This window comes from Staurois parvus, unplaced genomic scaffold (assembly GCF_062004578.1).
Source record: "Staurois parvus isolate SC_StPar_1 unplaced genomic scaffold, SC_StPar_1.0 ptg000429l, whole genome shotgun sequence".
Lineage (NCBI taxonomy): Eukaryota > Metazoa > Chordata > Amphibia > Anura > Ranidae > Staurois > Staurois parvus.
Window position 1 is genome coordinate 1,543,983 of NW_028318225.1, and position 17,825 is coordinate 1,561,807.

General features: G+C 40.9%; 1 protein-coding gene across 1 annotated transcript in view; it reads right to left on the bottom strand.

Moving 5' to 3' along the window:
* Positions 1-17,825, bottom strand: part of ELP2 (elongator acetyltransferase complex subunit 2) — a 199,041-nt gene that overhangs the window by 91,432 nt on the left and 89,784 nt on the right. Inside the window, exon 10 of the mRNA XM_089687543.1 lies at positions 13,188-13,288. Within this exon, the coding sequence (XP_089543669.1) occupies positions 13,188-13,288 (101 nt within the window). The remainder of the gene's footprint in view (positions 1-13,187; positions 13,289-17,825) is intronic.

A 17,825-nucleotide genomic window follows, 5' to 3' on the forward strand; every position in this document is an offset into this window, starting at 1 on the left:
AAGAAAGGTTGAGAGAAGATAAGCATATGAAGAAAACCGTATCAGTATAGACCACACTGCAATTCAGCCTGGTTTCCCTTGGTCTCCCACTTTCACAACAGATAGCCTGCAAGCAAATGGAAATTAAATCCAACAGAAATGAAACAACTGTCCTTGTATGTTTGCTCAGACATGACTGCACAATATATCCAAGCAAGCAGCAGACTGAAACACTGAAAATGGAATTGAAAATAGTGCATGACTCTCTTTTTTTGTGCAAAGATGTAGATCTGGGATTTTTTCAATGTTAAAACACCAACCCATCAATAATGTGTCCCGAAGGGTACAACTCTTTGTCTCAAAGGGCATATGAATGAAGAAAATGCAGTACATCTATGGAATGAATGCACCTTTCTCCACAGTTGATCCATTTAGAGATCCTGCAAGCACAGAAACATTCATGTTCATTCTGGCACAAATGCACCCAGCATAATTTTTTTCTTGAGAACTAACACAGTGCATTTGCTAGACAAATATTTCAAGGAAAGGTGTCAGCCTTTTTCTTTTGCTGAACTATACAATACCTCTTCCAAGAAGGCAGGAGAGGTCCTGTGCTCCCAAAAATTCAGAAAAAACTGACAGGCTGCAGTGCTGGAACAGGGGAGGAATGAAACACAGGTCACCAAACAGGTCAATATAGTTACGTATTTTAAAGCAGGGTCCTAGTATTTTGGTTTGTAAAGAGACCTGGCAAGGTCTCTTTGTGAAGCATCTTAAACCATGGAATAGCAGTGGTACAAAAACATCCTCTGAGAGCAACTTCTCCCAACCATCCAAGAACAGTTTGGATAAGAAAAATGCCTTTTCCAGCATGATGGAGCACCTTGCTATAAGGCAAAAGTTTTAACCAAGTAGCCTGGGGAAAAAAACATCAAAAGTTTGGGTCCATGGCCAGGAAACTCCCCAGAACTTGTAGTCAATCCTCAAGAGGTCGGTGAAAAAAAAAAAAAAAAAAAAAAAAAAAAACACCACAAATTCTGACAAACTCCAGGCATGGAATATGTAAGAATGGGCTGTCATCAGTCAGGATGAGGTCCAGAAGTTGATTGACAGCATGCCAGGGCAAATTGCTGAAGTATTAAAAAAGAAGGGGCAACAGTGCAAATACTGATTTTGTATAAACGGAATGTAGTTGATGTAATTGTCAATAAAAGCCTTCGACACTTATGAAATGATTGCAATTATACTTCAGTATATCCTAGTAACATCTGACAAAAAGATCTAAAAAGACCGAAGCGGCAGAATTTGTGGAAATAATATTTGTGTCACTCTCAAAACTTTTGGCCAGGGCTGTAGAAATGGTAAAGAATGAGGGAAAAAATCTAAAAATGGGGGGGGGGGGGCATTTTTTTTCCTAGTTATTTTTTCAAAAGCCCTTTTTCCCTCTTTTCCAGAGAAATTGAAAAAAGGAGTGTGAAATATGTTCTTTCACAATTATAAATAATAAATCTAAGACATCGTATTCAAACTATATAACATGAAGACCTTAATGAAAGATTTCTGAATCTTTATGTATTCGCTCAGCTGAAGACAAGGAAATCCTGGAATACAATTCAGGTAACACTGTACTTCTCAATGCAGTTATCAAACAAGAGAAATGTGTATTTCTGTCATTAGGGGGCACTGCAGGGGAAAGGCTCCAGTTTAGTTTGCTTGTGGGCTAAATCATGTACCTACAGTTGGACGATTGTTGGGATACAGTAGATGATACTTCCTGTCCTCCTCTCAGACTTTATTTGACAGGTAAGGGGGAAAATTTGTCTGACAAATTAGTTTATCTTTACAATCTTTAAATGATTCATATTAATGTTCTCCTCCATCACAGCATAATGTTTACCTATAGTCTGGTCAGTAAATAGTTTTTTTCTTTTTCTTCTCTCATAAAATGGCGAGACCAACATCTAGAGTTTGGAAACCTTTCTGCTGCGAGCAAAGCTGCAATCTGCAAATATTGTGAGAAGAACTATTCTCTCTCAAATGCTACAAAGACAACAAAACACATCCTGGCATGCCAGAGTTGTCCTAAAGACATTAAACAATATTTCATGTTAATACATGATGAGGACCAAAAAAAAAAAATACTTATCACTTCCCCAAAGTAGTACAATGTTACTATGGTAACATTATACTACTTTGGTCATACAGTAATATGGAAAAAAAAAAATCTTGAAAAAAAAGTAATAAAAAATTGAAAAAAAGAAAAAGAAAAAATTTTTTTTTTCGAACTGTCACCAGTCAGTGTCCCTGATCACCGCCACACCAGTTATATGTTGATGCTGTACTGCGCTGGTGACAGCATGTAAAAAAAAAAAATTGTGAAAATAATTTTTTTAAGTTTCTTCATTTTCCAAAAAAATGACCACAAAAAAATACAACTTAAAAAAAAAAAAAAAGCCACCATGCCTCTTAAGAAATACGTCGGACTGTCTACTTTGCAAAAAGGGGTCATTTGGGGGGTATCTGTACTGTTCTGACATTCTTGGACCTCAAGAAATTAGATTGGCTGTCAGTACTTCAGGATCGATCAATTTTCAGATATAGCTCATAGTTTGTGAACTCTATAAAACTTTCCTACTGAATAAATACTGATTTGGGTTATTTTTCACCAAGGAAATGTAGCAGAATACATCTTGGCCTAAATTTAGGAAGAACAAATATTTATCTGCACACTTTTATAACAGAAACAAAGAAACTTGTTTTTTTTTTCTTCAAAATTTTTGGTCTTTTTTTGTTAATTTATCAAAAAATAAAAACCCCAGTGGTGATTAAATACCTCCAAAAAGAAAGCTCTAGTTGTGTGAACAAAATGATAAAATTTTAGTTTGGGTACAGTGTCGCATGACTGCGCAATTGTCATTCAAATTGTGAGAGCGCTGAAAATTGGCCTGGGCAGGAAGGGGGTAAAAGTGCCCGGTATTGAAGTGGTTAAGCTTTGGCAATAAAACCTGAAAGCTGATTGGTTTCTATGCAGCTGCACCAGATTTTACACACTATGGTTTTAGTAAATAACCCCAATGTATCAGTTCACAGCAGCAACAATGGAAAAAGTTAACAAGCTGTATAAAAATACCATTAAATGAGTTTCTATTATATTTTACATAAAAAAAGAATAACCGTAAGTTTAAAGCAATGACATGACATCTTTTATGATATGCAAACACCTCAAGGTTTCAGTTGTTTTCTATATGCCTTTTATACTTCATCCATATCTGATTTCTATGCCATCATGCAATTTCTTATTGACAGTATATATTTTACAGTAGGAAACAGATGAATGGTTAAAAAGTGAATTATAAACCCCCTCTGGCAATGACTGGGTTAACACTAATGCAATTAAATGCTTCACCTCACAAGTTAATGGACATTACTAGTTTGAACGTCATAATGTACACAGACAGGCAGTGGGTATGTTTCATTAGCTGCCGTTTTCTTCCTGGTAAAAACTGTGGTTACCCAGAAGTCCCCTCTACATCAAAAGATATCCACTATGAAGTTGTCCAGGCTATGTTTTCTCTCTTATTTTTTACGATAAAAAAAATTAAATACGGAGCTTGGCTTTGGAGTTTATTGTGGTATTTACATAAAGTAATTTTTATGTGACTTGATCAAGCTTGCTTTTACATTTTTTTTTTCTTTCTTAAATGCAAGAATTTGTAGAAGTTTTGATTGGCATGCCCCCTTCTGGGTGATTCACTTTTTTTGTTAATTATTTAAGACACTACTAAAGCAATATGATAAAGCAATGCATATATACTGACAGTATGAGGAAGTACTGTAGAATGGAGACAATTATACAAAGAGCACAAAGGAGTTACAATTGCATTACAATGTCTCCACAAGCAGACGAGATTTGTAGGAGGTTTACAATAAATAGAGGTGCATTCTTTAGCCACAGTAAACAGAAGAATCATAAGTGAACATTTGTACATTTTCACTGCAAAAAAGCAATTTGTGCCACTGCCCAGGTCTACTGTGGTGATGCCGAGGTCTACAGTTCTGAATGCGTTCCAGAAAGAGCATGAGATATTACAACTTCAAGGAGTCCTCCAACTATAGAGGAGCATGCCGGGTACTGAGTGACATCTCCCACATACAAGGGAGACTTGCTTGTGTTTGTAGATTATGCGAAGGAATAGGAACACAATACCAACAGGTCAACAGTTTGTAGCCGTATTTTTGGAACCTGTTGGCTAGTTCCCTCTCCTATTTTTGTATATATGGAAGCACAGAACCCTCAGTTGGCGTAATCAGGATTTTTTAAAGAAACGCTTTATAAAGAGCAAGAGAGTGAACTATTAGGCCTAACCTGCACATAGGTCCTCAAACATGGGTGGGTAACATGGTTAGGAGAGCAGTCTCTAGCTATGGATTTTTGCAAAATGTCTGAGTTGGCGTGCTGTCCTTGCATCTAAGCGTGGGGAAATTGAGTTCTGTTGCAGTCAACCCCAGTTGAAGGGGAACTTTTTGGTTCCTGGCAAGCATTTAAATGATGTGGGAAGTTCAAGCTGAAGTCTAGATCGCCTAGTACAGGGGTAAGTAGTGAAGGATGTGGGGAGACCTTAGATGAGGAAAGGAAACTTCACAACTTGGATTGTGGCACAGATTGTTAGATGGGCTTTTTTTTACTTTGTAGGGCACGATGAGAGCCACAGAAGGCCCTAAAGTGGTGTGCTGGGGAAGTCCTATTTGAAATAAACTCTAATCTTAATGGCATGACTATACTGGTAAGGAGTGGGGCTTTATAGCACATAGACACATCAGATAAACTCACAAATGCATATTTGAGAAGTGTGAGGAGAGCATATCTGATGCAAAAGGACTTAAGGTCCCATAAAAAGGGCAAAGAAGGGGAGAGGATAAGGGAGATGTAGGACTGAGAAATAAATATTAGTAAAGACTAGATCAAGCACAAGATCTGGGGTAAGATAGTCATTTTAAAGGCACTGCATCTGCCTTCAGGTCAAATACTTTGTCTGGAGAATGTGAGATATTAAGGACTTCTAATTTATTGTAATTCATTTTAAAATGAGAGAGGTCTCCTAATTTGCTTGGAGGAGGTCATAAGACAGATAATGTTCACTTCAGATTTTGTAATTAAAATTAAAAAAAAAAAATAGGCAAACAACAGCATAGACCACAACATCACGGTGTATTATGGGCTAGGACCGTAATACTTTGGTTCTACAGTAACTGCACAAACAAGGGTTTAAAAAAAAATAAATTTTTGAAAATCAATAACAAAAAGCAGCCTTGTGGTCTACCATTAGATGGCATGAAGTAGTGAGATCTTGTTTCAATAATTGTAACAGCTGCTTTGAGGAAGAGTACAGAACTGCAATTCAGAAAAGCATCTTTTGCCCCAATCCCATATAACACGGTCATTTTAGGAAATATCAGTTCAAGCAGTTGACAGCCTTCTCTGTGTCTGAGCAACAGAGTGGTCACCTTAGACAGTGCAGAGCGGATTAGCGATCACAAATGTAAACAACGATCTGTTTACAGGTGAAACTCTACCCCCTTCCTTCCTGTACACAACAGAGGAAAAGGAGAATGAGAATGTACACAACAGCTCCTGTGTGAACCTAGGCTTGTCATAATGAGTTCACACAGGAGTGGTGCAGAAAACCTCCCAGCATGGGGGGTTCCCCCAGCTCAGGCTCCCAATCTGTGGACATCAGTGGCTGCGGCTTGGGCTCCTCTTGCCTCTCCCAGAGGTTTGAGCCATCCACTGGACCCCCTTTTCCATCTCCTCCAGTCCCGCTGTACCAAACTGCCGATCCCCCACTGTCAGACACCAAAAAGCCAATTCACTGGTCCAGAGATTTGAAACCCCAGCGGCTTTCCCTCCTCTCCTTGCAGTGCTGACAGTATAAACTATAGGGATTCTAAAAGGTCGGCACAGTCACATTGATGACACAGACCAATCGGAAGCGGTCTAGTCAGGCAAACTTTTGTAATTTCAGAATCCATCAGAACCCCTCCAGATTGTGTACCATAGAGAGTCACATTGGTTTTCAACAGCGAAGCAGATTGCTCTCCTTCAGAAGTACAGGGGTTGGACAAAAAATGGAACACTACATGATTATCAGGTGTGAAAGTGGCTACATGTTTCACGTTGAAAGTGGAAGTGATGTAACATTCTTTTGCATCCGCTGTAAGATGAGACACCAAGCTAACAGATGAGAAGCCTTACTTTCACCATTCACTGTGTGCGTTGCTAGTAATACAGAGTCATGTCAGAGATACAGAGCTTCATAGAGGACAAATTGTTGGTGCCCGCTTAGCTGGTGCCTCTGTAACGGAATTTGATAATTTATTTGCAGTGTCAGGAGGTACAGTATCAAAGGTGATCACAGCATATACAGTTTCCGGGAAACGTCTGACAAGCATAAGTGCAGTCGACATGGTCAACTTACCAAAAGAGACAAGACATTGCGCAGGATTGTGACCTGGAATAACAAAACAACTGCGGAAAAAGTGATTGCAGAGCTCAATCTCAGTCACATGAAGGCCGTATTACTAGCAGCGCATGCAGTGAATGCCAAAAGTGAGGCTTCCCACCTGTTAGCTAGGTGTCTCATCACACAGCGGAAGCAAAAGAATGTTGCATCACTTTCACTTTTAATGAGAAAAGTCATCACTTTCATATCTGAAAATTATGTAATGTTTCCATTTTTTTTGTATAACCCCTGTCATTTTGTCCAGGAACCCTGATGCAGGGTTATCTTTGGTCTGCAGGAGCCCCAAAACCAGAGCAAGACAGCCCAAATGGCAAGGCTACAAACTGAAAATGTCTACACCTCTTCACAAACCCCAGAAACTTAAGGCGAGGAGAAGAGATTGGCACATACAGATAACAATTTGACATCCACTGAGGCCAGGAAATCCCCCTGCTGGAGAGAAGACACCACCGAGTGCACCCAATTCCATCTGGAACTTCTGCACTGTTAGAAGCTTGTTCAGTTTCTTGAGATCTAAGATGGGGCGAACATTGCGGTTTGGCTTTATAACCATGAGGAGGTTCAAGTAGAAATCACAAAATCTTTTAACCTCTGGAGCAGGGATAATCACTTCTTGAGACAGGAGATGACCGAGAGCGTGCAAAAGATCAAATCTTTTTTCATCGATTCAAACAACTGAAAGCATAAAGCATGTAGGAGGAAAGCTCTGAAATTCCAGCTTGTAGCCACAAGCCACTAAATTGCAGACCCACTTGTCCTCAATCTCCCCCGAAACCTCAGCAAAGGCCTTCACATGTCCCCCCACTCGAACAAGTAGGGGCGCTCTTTTATTGTGAAGAAGGCTTGTTCCTGGCTTAGTGGGCTTCAGAGACCATGGTTTCTTACAGAACTTGGACTGGGGCATTTTGGCTTGGAGAGCAAAGCTTGAGGTTGGTGAAAGGAATGTTTCTTTGAAGTAAAAGGAGGAGCAGGTTTTTTTAACCATATCCCTAACCTTTATTTTCAGATGCAACAGTGTGTTCTTAATCATAGCTCTCTTCTGAATGCAATCATCCAGGGCAGGACAAAACAAACATTTCCCTTGAAAAGGTAAATTTTACACGTCCCTTGCAGGGTAATTCCGCTGACCATCTCCTCAGCCATAAAATCCTGCGTGTATGTATTTACAAGCGTCCCAGATGAGAAATTTGTTGTATGGAGTCTTTCAATGCATCTACTGACAAGCTGAGAGCAAAAGGGAAATGTTCCAGGTTTCAGCTTGAATAAATAATTGTGTTACAAGGATCTCTCTCTCTCTCGTCATGCAATGAGCCAAGACCTTGAGGCTTTGGCAGACTCCTAAAGCCACACTGTCCATTGAGAATGTGAGGTTCCAATTGAAATAAGAAACAGTCAGACCCACCAAAGGCATGCTAAATTTCTTTATGAACTCAATCTCCATAGGTTATGGCTGAGGGAACCTTTTGGCACTCCTTGTCAGGACAAGCCCAGTCCACATACAAAATGTCCTTTAATCCAAAGGTTTCGGGATTTGGATAATGAAAGCCACCACAAGATCCTCAATACTTTCCAATACATCCTAATTTAGAGGACTCGGAAAGAATTTCAGTTTAGTTTAGACACCAAGAAAATTCACAAAGGCCTCTTGGGTCTGAGACAAACTCTGACTCTGGGTTTCTTTGGGTGTAGACTCATTGAATGAGGAATCATACTCGTTCCCTTTTACTGTAAAAATCTCATCTTCCTTTGCTTTATCCTTCACAGACTGCTGCTGTACTCCAGCGACGGCAGATGAGGATTCCTCCCTTGTTACAAAAGAACTGGATTAAGGTATCCAAGAGGTAGTGGAGTCAGAGCCACAAGGAACACACTGACTTGAGGGTAAATATTGGGGGCTGCATCAAGGTTCCTTCCTACCTGACAAAGGTATTTGGGACCTCTCATCCCCTACATCCCTTCCTCTCTGAAGTTTGTGAGACATTGGCCTGCTGACATATACATTCACTGGCCACTTTATTAGGTACACCTTGCTAGTACCAGGTTGGACCTCCCTTTGGCCTTCAGAACTGCCTTAATTTTAAATAGAATAGACTCAACAAGGTGTTGGAAACATTTCTCAGAGATTTTGGTGCATATTGACATGACAGCATCACATAGGTGCTGCAGATTTGTCACATCCATGATGCAAATTTCCCGTGCCACCACATCCCAAAGGTGCTCTATTAAATTAAGATCTGGTGACTGTGGAGGCCATTGGAGTATAGTGAAATCATTGTCATGTTCAATAAACCAGTTTGAGATGATTTGAGCTTTGTGACATGGTGCATTATCCTGCTGGAAGTAGTCATCAGATGGATACACTATTCATAAAGGGATGAACTTGGTCAGCAACACTACTCAGGTAGGCCGTGGCATTTAAACGATGCTCAGCTGGTACTAAGGGGCTCAAAGGTTGCCAAGAAAATATCCCCCCACACGATTACACCACCAGCTTAAACTGTTAATACAAGGCAGGATGGATCCATGCTTTCATGTCGTTTACGCCAAATTCAGACCCTAACATCTTAATGTCGCAGCTGAAATTGATATAATCAGACCAGGCAACATTTCCAATCTTCTATTGTCCAATTTTGGTGAGCATGCGCAAATTGTAGCCTTCTTTTCCTGTTCTTAGCTGACAAGAGTGGCATCCGGTGTGGTCTTCTGCTGCTGTAGCTCATCTGTTTCTAGGTTCCTGTTGTGCGTTCAGAGTTGGTATTCTGTATATGTTGGTTGTTACAAGTGGTTATTTGGGTTACTGTTGCCTTTCTATCATCCCAAACCAGTCTGCCCATTCTCCTCTGACAACAAGGCATTTTCGTCCATACAACTGCTGCTCACTGGATATTTTATCTTTTTTGGACCATTCTCTATAAACTCTAGAGATGTTTGTGTATGAAAATCCCAGTAGATCAGCAGTTTTTTAAATACTCATACCCATACGGCACAAACAACCATGCCCACATTCAAAGTCCCTCTTTCTTTCCAATTCTGATGCTCGGTTTGAATTTCAGCAAGTCACCTTCGCCATGTCTAGATGCCTAAATGCATTCAGCTGCTGCCATGTGATTGGCTGGTTATCAATTTGTGCTACCAGGCAATTGAACAGGTGCACCTAATAAAGAGGCCATGAGTGTATATAAGGACCCTTGCTGGACACAGTCATCCCAGTAAGCCAAGAGGGCATTGTGCCAGGAAACAATAATGATGGTTACCCCAGGAGATTGACTACTCCATATCATCCAGTGATCTACTTCCCCCAGAAGGAAAAACGTGTGTGAGTGGCCCCTAGAATACTTTTTGTAACCAGTAATCCCACTAGGAAGGTACTGCCGAGTCCTGTAGTCCCACAAGGAAGAGTCCAATGCTGACCAGTAACCTTACAGGCCGCCCCTGCCTTGCCCAGTGCAGGTCTTGATACCATTACTCTGGGCGTTAAGTAGCAAAAAAGTGAAGTCTTGTCTTTCCAGGTTTTTAGCTAGTGTCCAGTCACCTTAAGGTGGCATTATAACTTGATCGTAATGGATATGAAATGGATCTGTGTCTTGTGATGTACGATAAAGAGATATTATGGGGGGTTTTTTCTTGGGTTTAGATACATTTTAAATGCGAACTATAGTAATTTATATATACAGATCCTTGTGTATACTCTCACGGCACAAGAAGAGACCTCTTAGGTGCTGCTGATTAAGGTTTTACAGCTTGCCCACCACCCCATAGCAGAAATACTGCTACAGGCCAGCAGGGCTACGCAAAATCACACATATATATATATATATATATACAGTCAGGTCCATAAATATTGGGACATCGACACAATTCTAACATTTTTGGCTCTATACACCACCACAATGGATTTGAAATGAAACGAACAAGATGTGCTTTAACTGCAGACTGTCAGCTTTAATTTGAGGGTATTTACATCCAAATCAGGTGAACGGTGTAGGAATTACAACAGTTTGCATATGTGCCTCCCACTTGTTAAGGGACCAAAAGTAATGGGACAATTGGCTTCTCAGCTGTTCCATGGCCAGGTGTGTGGTATTCCCTCATTATCCCAATTACAATGAGCAGATAAAAGGTCCACAGTTCATTTCAAGTGTGCTATTTGCATTTGGAATCCGTTGCTGTCAACTCTCAAGATGAGATCCAAAGAGCTGTCACTATCAGTGAAGCAAGCCATAATTAGGCTGAAAAAACAAAACAAACCCATCAGAGAGATAGCAAAAACATTAGGCGTGGCCAAAACAACTGTTTGGAACATTCTTAAAAAGAAGGAACGCACTGGTGAGCTCAGCAACACCGCAAGACCCGGAAGACCACGGAAAACAACTGTGGTGGATGACCGAAGAATTCTTTCCCTGGTGAAGAAAACACCCTTCACAACAGTTGGCCAGATCAAGAACACTCTCCAGGAGGTAGGTGTATGTGTGTCAAAGTCAACAATCAAGAGAAGACTTCACCAGAGTGAATACAGAGGGTTCACCACAAGATGTAAACCATTGGTGAGCCTCAAAAACAGGAAGGCCAGATTAGAGTTTGCCAAACGACATCTAAAAAAGCCTTCACAGTTCTGGAACAACATCCTATGGACAGATGAGACCAAGATCAACTTGTACCAGAGTGATGGGAAGAGAAGAGTATGGAGAAGGAAAGGAACTGCTCATGATCCTAAGCATACCACCTCATCAGTGAAGCATGGTGGTGGTAGTGTCATGGCGTGGGCATGTATGGCTGCCAATGGAACTGGTTCTCTTGTATTTATTGATGATGTGACTGCTGACAAAAGCAGCAGGATGAATTCTGAAGTGTTTCGGGCAATATTATCTGCTCATATTCAGCCAAATGCTTCAGAACTCATTGGACGCCACTTCACAGTGCAGATGGACAATGACCCAAAGCATACTGCAAAAGCAACCAAAGAGTTTTTTAAGGGAAAGAAGTGGAATGTTATGCAATGGCCAAGTCAATCACCTGACCTGAATCCGATTGAGCATGCATTTCACTTGCTGAAGACAAAACTGAAGGGAAAATGCCCCAAGAACAAGCAGGAACTGAAGACAGTTGCAGTAGATTCCTGGCAGAGCATCACCAGGGATGAAACCCAGCAACTGGTGATGTCTATGCATTCCAGACTTCAGGCTGTAATTGACTTCAAAGGATTTGCAACCAAGTATTAAAAAGTGAAAGTTTGATTTATGATTATTATTCTGTCCCATTACTTTTGGTCTCATAACATGTGGGAGGCACATATGCAAACTGTTGTAATTCCTACACCGTTCACCTGATGTGGATGTAAATACCCTCAAATTAAAGCTGACAGTCTGCAGTTAAAGCACATCTTGTTTGTTTCATTTCAAATCCATTGTGGTGGTGTATAGAGCCAAAAATGTTAGAATTGTGTCAATGTCCCAATATTTATGGACCTGACTGTATGTATGTATATGTGTGATTTGCATTTTTGGGTAGGGGGTGCACACACTGCCCTACCCACACCGCCATTGGCAGCTAGTGATGTCAATCACCGGGTCCCGGACAAAGATTCCTCGCTGGCTCCTGTCAATCGTCGGGGAAAGCTGACAGAGGAGAGGCCTGTGTATAAACACAGGTCTCTCTCCTGTCAGCATGGAAATGCTGTGTTGTATCTCTCAGCACAGCAGAGAGGTACAAAACAACACATCTCCAAAGTAAAACAGACACACACACAGTAAAACATGCACACAGCACACAGTTGACCCTTTGATCACCCCAGATGTTAACCCCTTCCTGCCCAGTGTCATTAGTACAGTGTCAGTGCTTTTTGTTAGCACTGATCACTGTATTAGTGCAACTGGGGATGTCAGTGGCATGTATTGGGATTTATTTTAGCAAAGACATGTAGCAGAATACATTTTGGCTCAAATTTATGAAAAAAATTGATTTTTTTAAAATTTTTGTACTGGATATGTTTTATAGCAAAAAGTCAAAAATATTGAGGTTTTTTTTTTTTTCAAAATTGTCAGTCTCTTTGTTTATAGTGCAAAAAAAAAAACTGCACAGGTGATCATATAACATCAAAAGAAAGCTTTACTTGTGGGGAAAAAAAAAATGACAAAGTTAATTTATGTACAGCGTTGCATGACCGCGCAATTGTCAGTTAAAGTAACGCAGCGTCGTATCGCAAAAAAATGGCCTGTCAGGAGGGGGGGGGGGGTAAATCCACTGGAGGGCAAGTGGTTAATTTTAAATTCATTCGGTTAATTTTAAATTAATTCTATTTACTTTTGCCAAAATGCATTCAAAAGCAACCATGCATACAGGAGGCACACTTTCAAAAGCTAATTTTAGCCATATTCAGTAGTGTGAGAGATATCTGCCTGCACTAGATTAACCCAACAAAGATGAGCTATAGACACATTGAAAAGCTTCCGTAAAAACACAGATCAAGACATAATTTCCACTTTCTACTTTGCCAAAACTAGCCACCAACTGGTTGATTTGCTTGGTACAATCATAAACAGGGCAGTGAAAAAAAAATATAAAATGAACCAAAGAAAGAACAGCATTAACAGTTGAAAACATATTTGAATTAGGAATGGAGCACTTCTTCAAAAATGTCTAGGTACATGATAGAAACAATTACAATAGGAAATGAAACACACAACAAACCTGTTCTAGCCATACTCCAGACTCCTCATCTGGTTCCCACAGGATCATGGTTTTATCCATGGATGCTGATAACAGGCTCATCGGTTGTACTATGCTGCCATCTGGAGGACAAAATACAAAACTGCTATAATACACTTTTAAACAATTTAAAGATACAGCAAGATTTCTGTTATTTTCTAGAGTAGTTTCTGCCATAACTTTTAAAGCTGGTGATATATTTTCTGTGTTAAAAATGCATGGGTGCCAAGTTATGTCTTACTGCAACACTTTCAGGCTTTTATTAGTTCATAAAAAGCACACTGTGCTTTTCCTGGCAATATTTTCATCTGGTATAGCTGGCTGAAGGTACTTCCTCACAGTGCAGCCCCTTGCAAAAGTCTCACACCTTGTTACAGTGTACAAAATAAGTACTGGGGAAGGGAAGACTGATTTCCTCTAGTACAGAGGTCTCCAAACTTTATAAACAAAGGACCAGTGTACTGGCTTTCAGACTTTAGAGGGGCTGGACTGTGGCCATTGGGAGTAGAAATTGTCCTGCGTCATTGGGAGTAAACAATGCATCTTTGGCATTAGGAGAGGAATAGGGCCCTATTCTTGGTGTAAGTTGGAGAAATAGTGCCCCAGCGTTGGTGTCAATGGGTAGAATAGTGCCCCGTTACTGGTGTCAGTGGGAGGAATAGTGCCCCATGGTTTGTTTCAGTGAGAGGAATAGTGACTGTTATTGATTTCAGTATTAGGAATTATGCCCCCTTGCTGGTGACAGTGGGAGGAATAGTGTCTTGTATCAGTGTGAGAAAAAGTGCCCCAAGGGCTGGATAAGGGCAAGCAAAGGGCCACATCCGGCCCTTGGGCTGTAGTTTGAAGACCACCGCTCTAGTCAGCAGAAGGGCAATGATACCACTGCACCTTTCATACCCAGAGACAGTTAGATGGCTGGAGATTAAGTACTGCTTTTTAATGATAAAAGTACAATTTTTAAAAAGTAAATTATACTCCTGCTTTATTCTATGACATTTTCAGGTATGTATTCATGCAGACTAATTGATAGATTTGCTTTAAATTATATACTCATGCATGCATATTCTGCTATCATCATATATACAACACAGCAGCTATAACATGACTCTTGTACAAGTAATATGAATACACACAACTTCAAAAGGACAACTATACTCTAAGAGCTGAACTTGTTCTTACTGAATAATGTTTAGCACCACAAGCTTGCTTCTACAGTGCATACAAGGCATCTTCATACATTGAGTTTCAAAGCTAAACAAGATTTTAAAAAGGAACTGAACTCTTAAAGCTGTGCCCAAACAAGGCCGAGCTAGTCACCAGTACTGCCTATGGATTTCCTGCACCTGATCTTTCTTCCCTTAATTAACCACTTGCCTACCAGGCACTTTTACCCCTTTCCTGCCCAGGCCAATTTCCAGCTTTCAGTGCTGTTGCACTTTGAATGACAATCGCAAGGTCATGCAACATTGTACCCATATGAAATAATTTTTTTTTATTTTTTGCACCATAAACAAAAAGGAGCAAAAAATTTGAAAAAAAATGTTTTTCTTTGTTTCTGTTACAAAAGTTTTCAAACAAGTAATTTTTCTCACTGATGTGCGTTGATGAGGCTGCACTGATGAGGTGCCACTGGTGGGCACTGAGAAGGCACTGATATGCAGCAATGTTGGGCACTGATGGGCTCTGGTGGTTGGCACTGCTTAAAATAATTTATTAAAGAAACAAAAATAGGTAGCATACTCACAATGGACATAATAACACAGGCATGTCAAACTGAACAAAATGTATGATCCAAACAACATCTGAGTCCATACGATGGAACCCTGGATGACCAACTGGTTAACGCGTTTCGAGGACACGACCTCTTCCTCAGAGCCAACACTACAGGAGTCTGCACTTCTCTTTATATAAGTTACTAAATGGTAACGCATTAGCCAGTTGGTCATCCAGGGTTCCATCGTAAATTATTTTAAACAATAATACACTAGGTCAGTGTGCCCTTTTTCTGTTTCTCCATTTGTATCCAGTGTATTCGGACCACCCCGGTCTGTTGAGGGCAGCAAGCAGTGCATATTCCAGAAAATTCCAGAACATTCCTATTGGGTCTACTGTGTCCTTTCCTAGCGCAGGAGTAAAGTGTTTGTTGTGTTGGATTGGCACTGCTGGCGGCACCGATGATCAGGCCACTGATCACCAGTGCCCTGATTATCAGTGCAGATCTGCTCTGTGACATTTGTCGGTTATTCCAGCACTTTCCTCACGTTGTCACGGTATGTAACTATGCATATACCATATCTGGCAAAAGCTCCTGAAAGATGGAAATCACTGCTACATGTAGTCCCTACCCAGCCTCTCCACCTCATCCAATCAGAGAATACTTTGCATTCTCTGAATGGCTCCCATGCCGGGCAGCCAACCTCCTGTGTTCAAAATGCATCAGACTGGCCTCCTGGCATGGGACCTAAATGTAAGTGGAGTTCACTTACCTTAAGAAATTATGGATTTCCAGCTTCCATGAACATCAGCCAGGTATGGTATATACCAGCAGTCTCCAAACTTTATAAACAAAGGTCCAGTTTACTATCCTTCACACTTAAGGGGGGGGCTGTACTGTGGACAGTGGGAGTTGAAAATGGCCTGGCGTAGGTGAGGCAAACAATGCCCCGTCGTTGGTGTCAGTGGAAGGAATAGTGCCCCATCATTGGTGTCAAAGCAAAAAGTGTCCAGAATCCACTGCACTCTTCCACCTTTATTTATTGTAGATAAAATCCATATCACAGGCAGTGTCAGGGACAGAAAGATTAACGCATTTCATGCTGAAAACTAGTGCTTTTTCATAACCACTGTTAGGGAAGGGAATTTGTATTTCTGAAAAACTCTCACAGCCTGAAACACATCCAGACAATGGATGGTAATTTCCTTTTGATAAACAGGAGCTGGAGAGAATAATGATATTCTGATTGAGGTGAAAGGCAGAAACAACCTAAGGCAAGAAGAAAGTCTTTGGCCTGAAAACACTTTGTCCTGATGCAAAACCAGAAAGGGCTCCTTCTAAGATGAAGCCAGTTCAGACACTGGCCTTGCAAAGGTGATGGCTACAAGGAATACTAGCTTGGGTACAGGTAGAAAGAGGTTTAAACAGCAGTTTCTGAAACACAGAGAGCCTGTTTTAGATCCCACTGAGTCAGAGGGGGAATTAACAGGGAAAGCTGCACAGGACACTCTCTGTACAAAGGTCTTAATCAACGAGTGAGAAGCCAAAAGGTCTTTTAAACACAATAAAAGAACAAAAACCTAACCTTTAATAGTGTTGACAGCCAAATGCTGGTCCAGATATAGCTGCTAAATCCCACAGAGAAACTCTTGGGGTAGAAGCCCCAAGACTCACACCAAGTGAAGTATGCCCTCCATGTCCAATGATAGGCAGTGCAAGAAGTAGCCTCCCCAGCTTTTAGCATTGTAGGATTTGCAGATTTTAAAATGCCCCAGTTTCTCAAAACCTAAGCATTAACAACCATGCTATTAAAGTCAGCATCCATGAAACAGCATGACAAATTGATCTCTGATGCTGTTGGTGCACTGTCTGGAACGGTACAGGGTGATGAGGATCATCTAAATGCCTTTCATCTCGATCGGACAAGAAAGAGGTTTCAGGGGAAGAAAGGCATAGATCAGGGTGTAATGCTTCAATGAAGCCACCAGAGCTTCCACGAGAGCAGGGGTCTCCAAACTTTCTAAACAAAGGGCCCCTTTATTATTCTTCAGAATATAGGAGGGCCAGACTGTGGCCAGTGGGAGTAAAAAATGCCTCCAGCTTAGTTGTCCGTGGGAGTAAAATAAATTACATAGTGCCTGTGGACAACAGGAGGAGGACTAGTGCTGTGTCACTGGTTTCAGTGGGAAGAATGGTGCCCCATCCTTGGTGCCAATGGGAGGAATAGTGCCTCGTCATTGGTATTACTGGGAAGCATAATGCTCCATCATTAATGCCCGTGGGATGACTAGTGCCTCAACGCTGGTCAGTGAAAGGAATGGTGTCCCATCATTGGTGTCAGTGGAAGGAATGGTGCCCCATCATTGGCTTCAGCGGAAGGAATAGTGCCCATCGTTGCTGTCAGTGGAAGGAATAGTGTCCCATCGCTGGTGCCAGTGGTAGGAATAGTGCCCCATCTTTGGTGTCAGTGGGAGGAATATTGCACATTCTCTAGTGTCAGTGAAAGGAATAATGCCCCATCTTTGGTGTCAATGGAAAGAATACATACTGCCCATTCATTGGTGTCAGTGGAAGGAATTGTGTTTCAACGTTTCGAGTAGTGCAAAGAAGTGTGCCCCATCTCTCTGAATGACTCCGCAGAAAATTACTGCCAATTCTTAGAAAACATCCTGGTGTGTTAGCTTTATGAACTGAGCCTATGGCTAACGGAGCCACTTACGGATATAATAGAACATAAAATTCAGATCCTTATTACAGAGCAATCAAACAGGTGAAATAATAATAAATCATTTAATGTTTTAGATCAGCCCTTCTCAACCTTTTTGTCCCAGATGAACCCTTGAAATAACGTTTAGGTCTTGAGGAACTTCTGTTATCACCAATTCATTGGGGATGAGTGAGAAAAT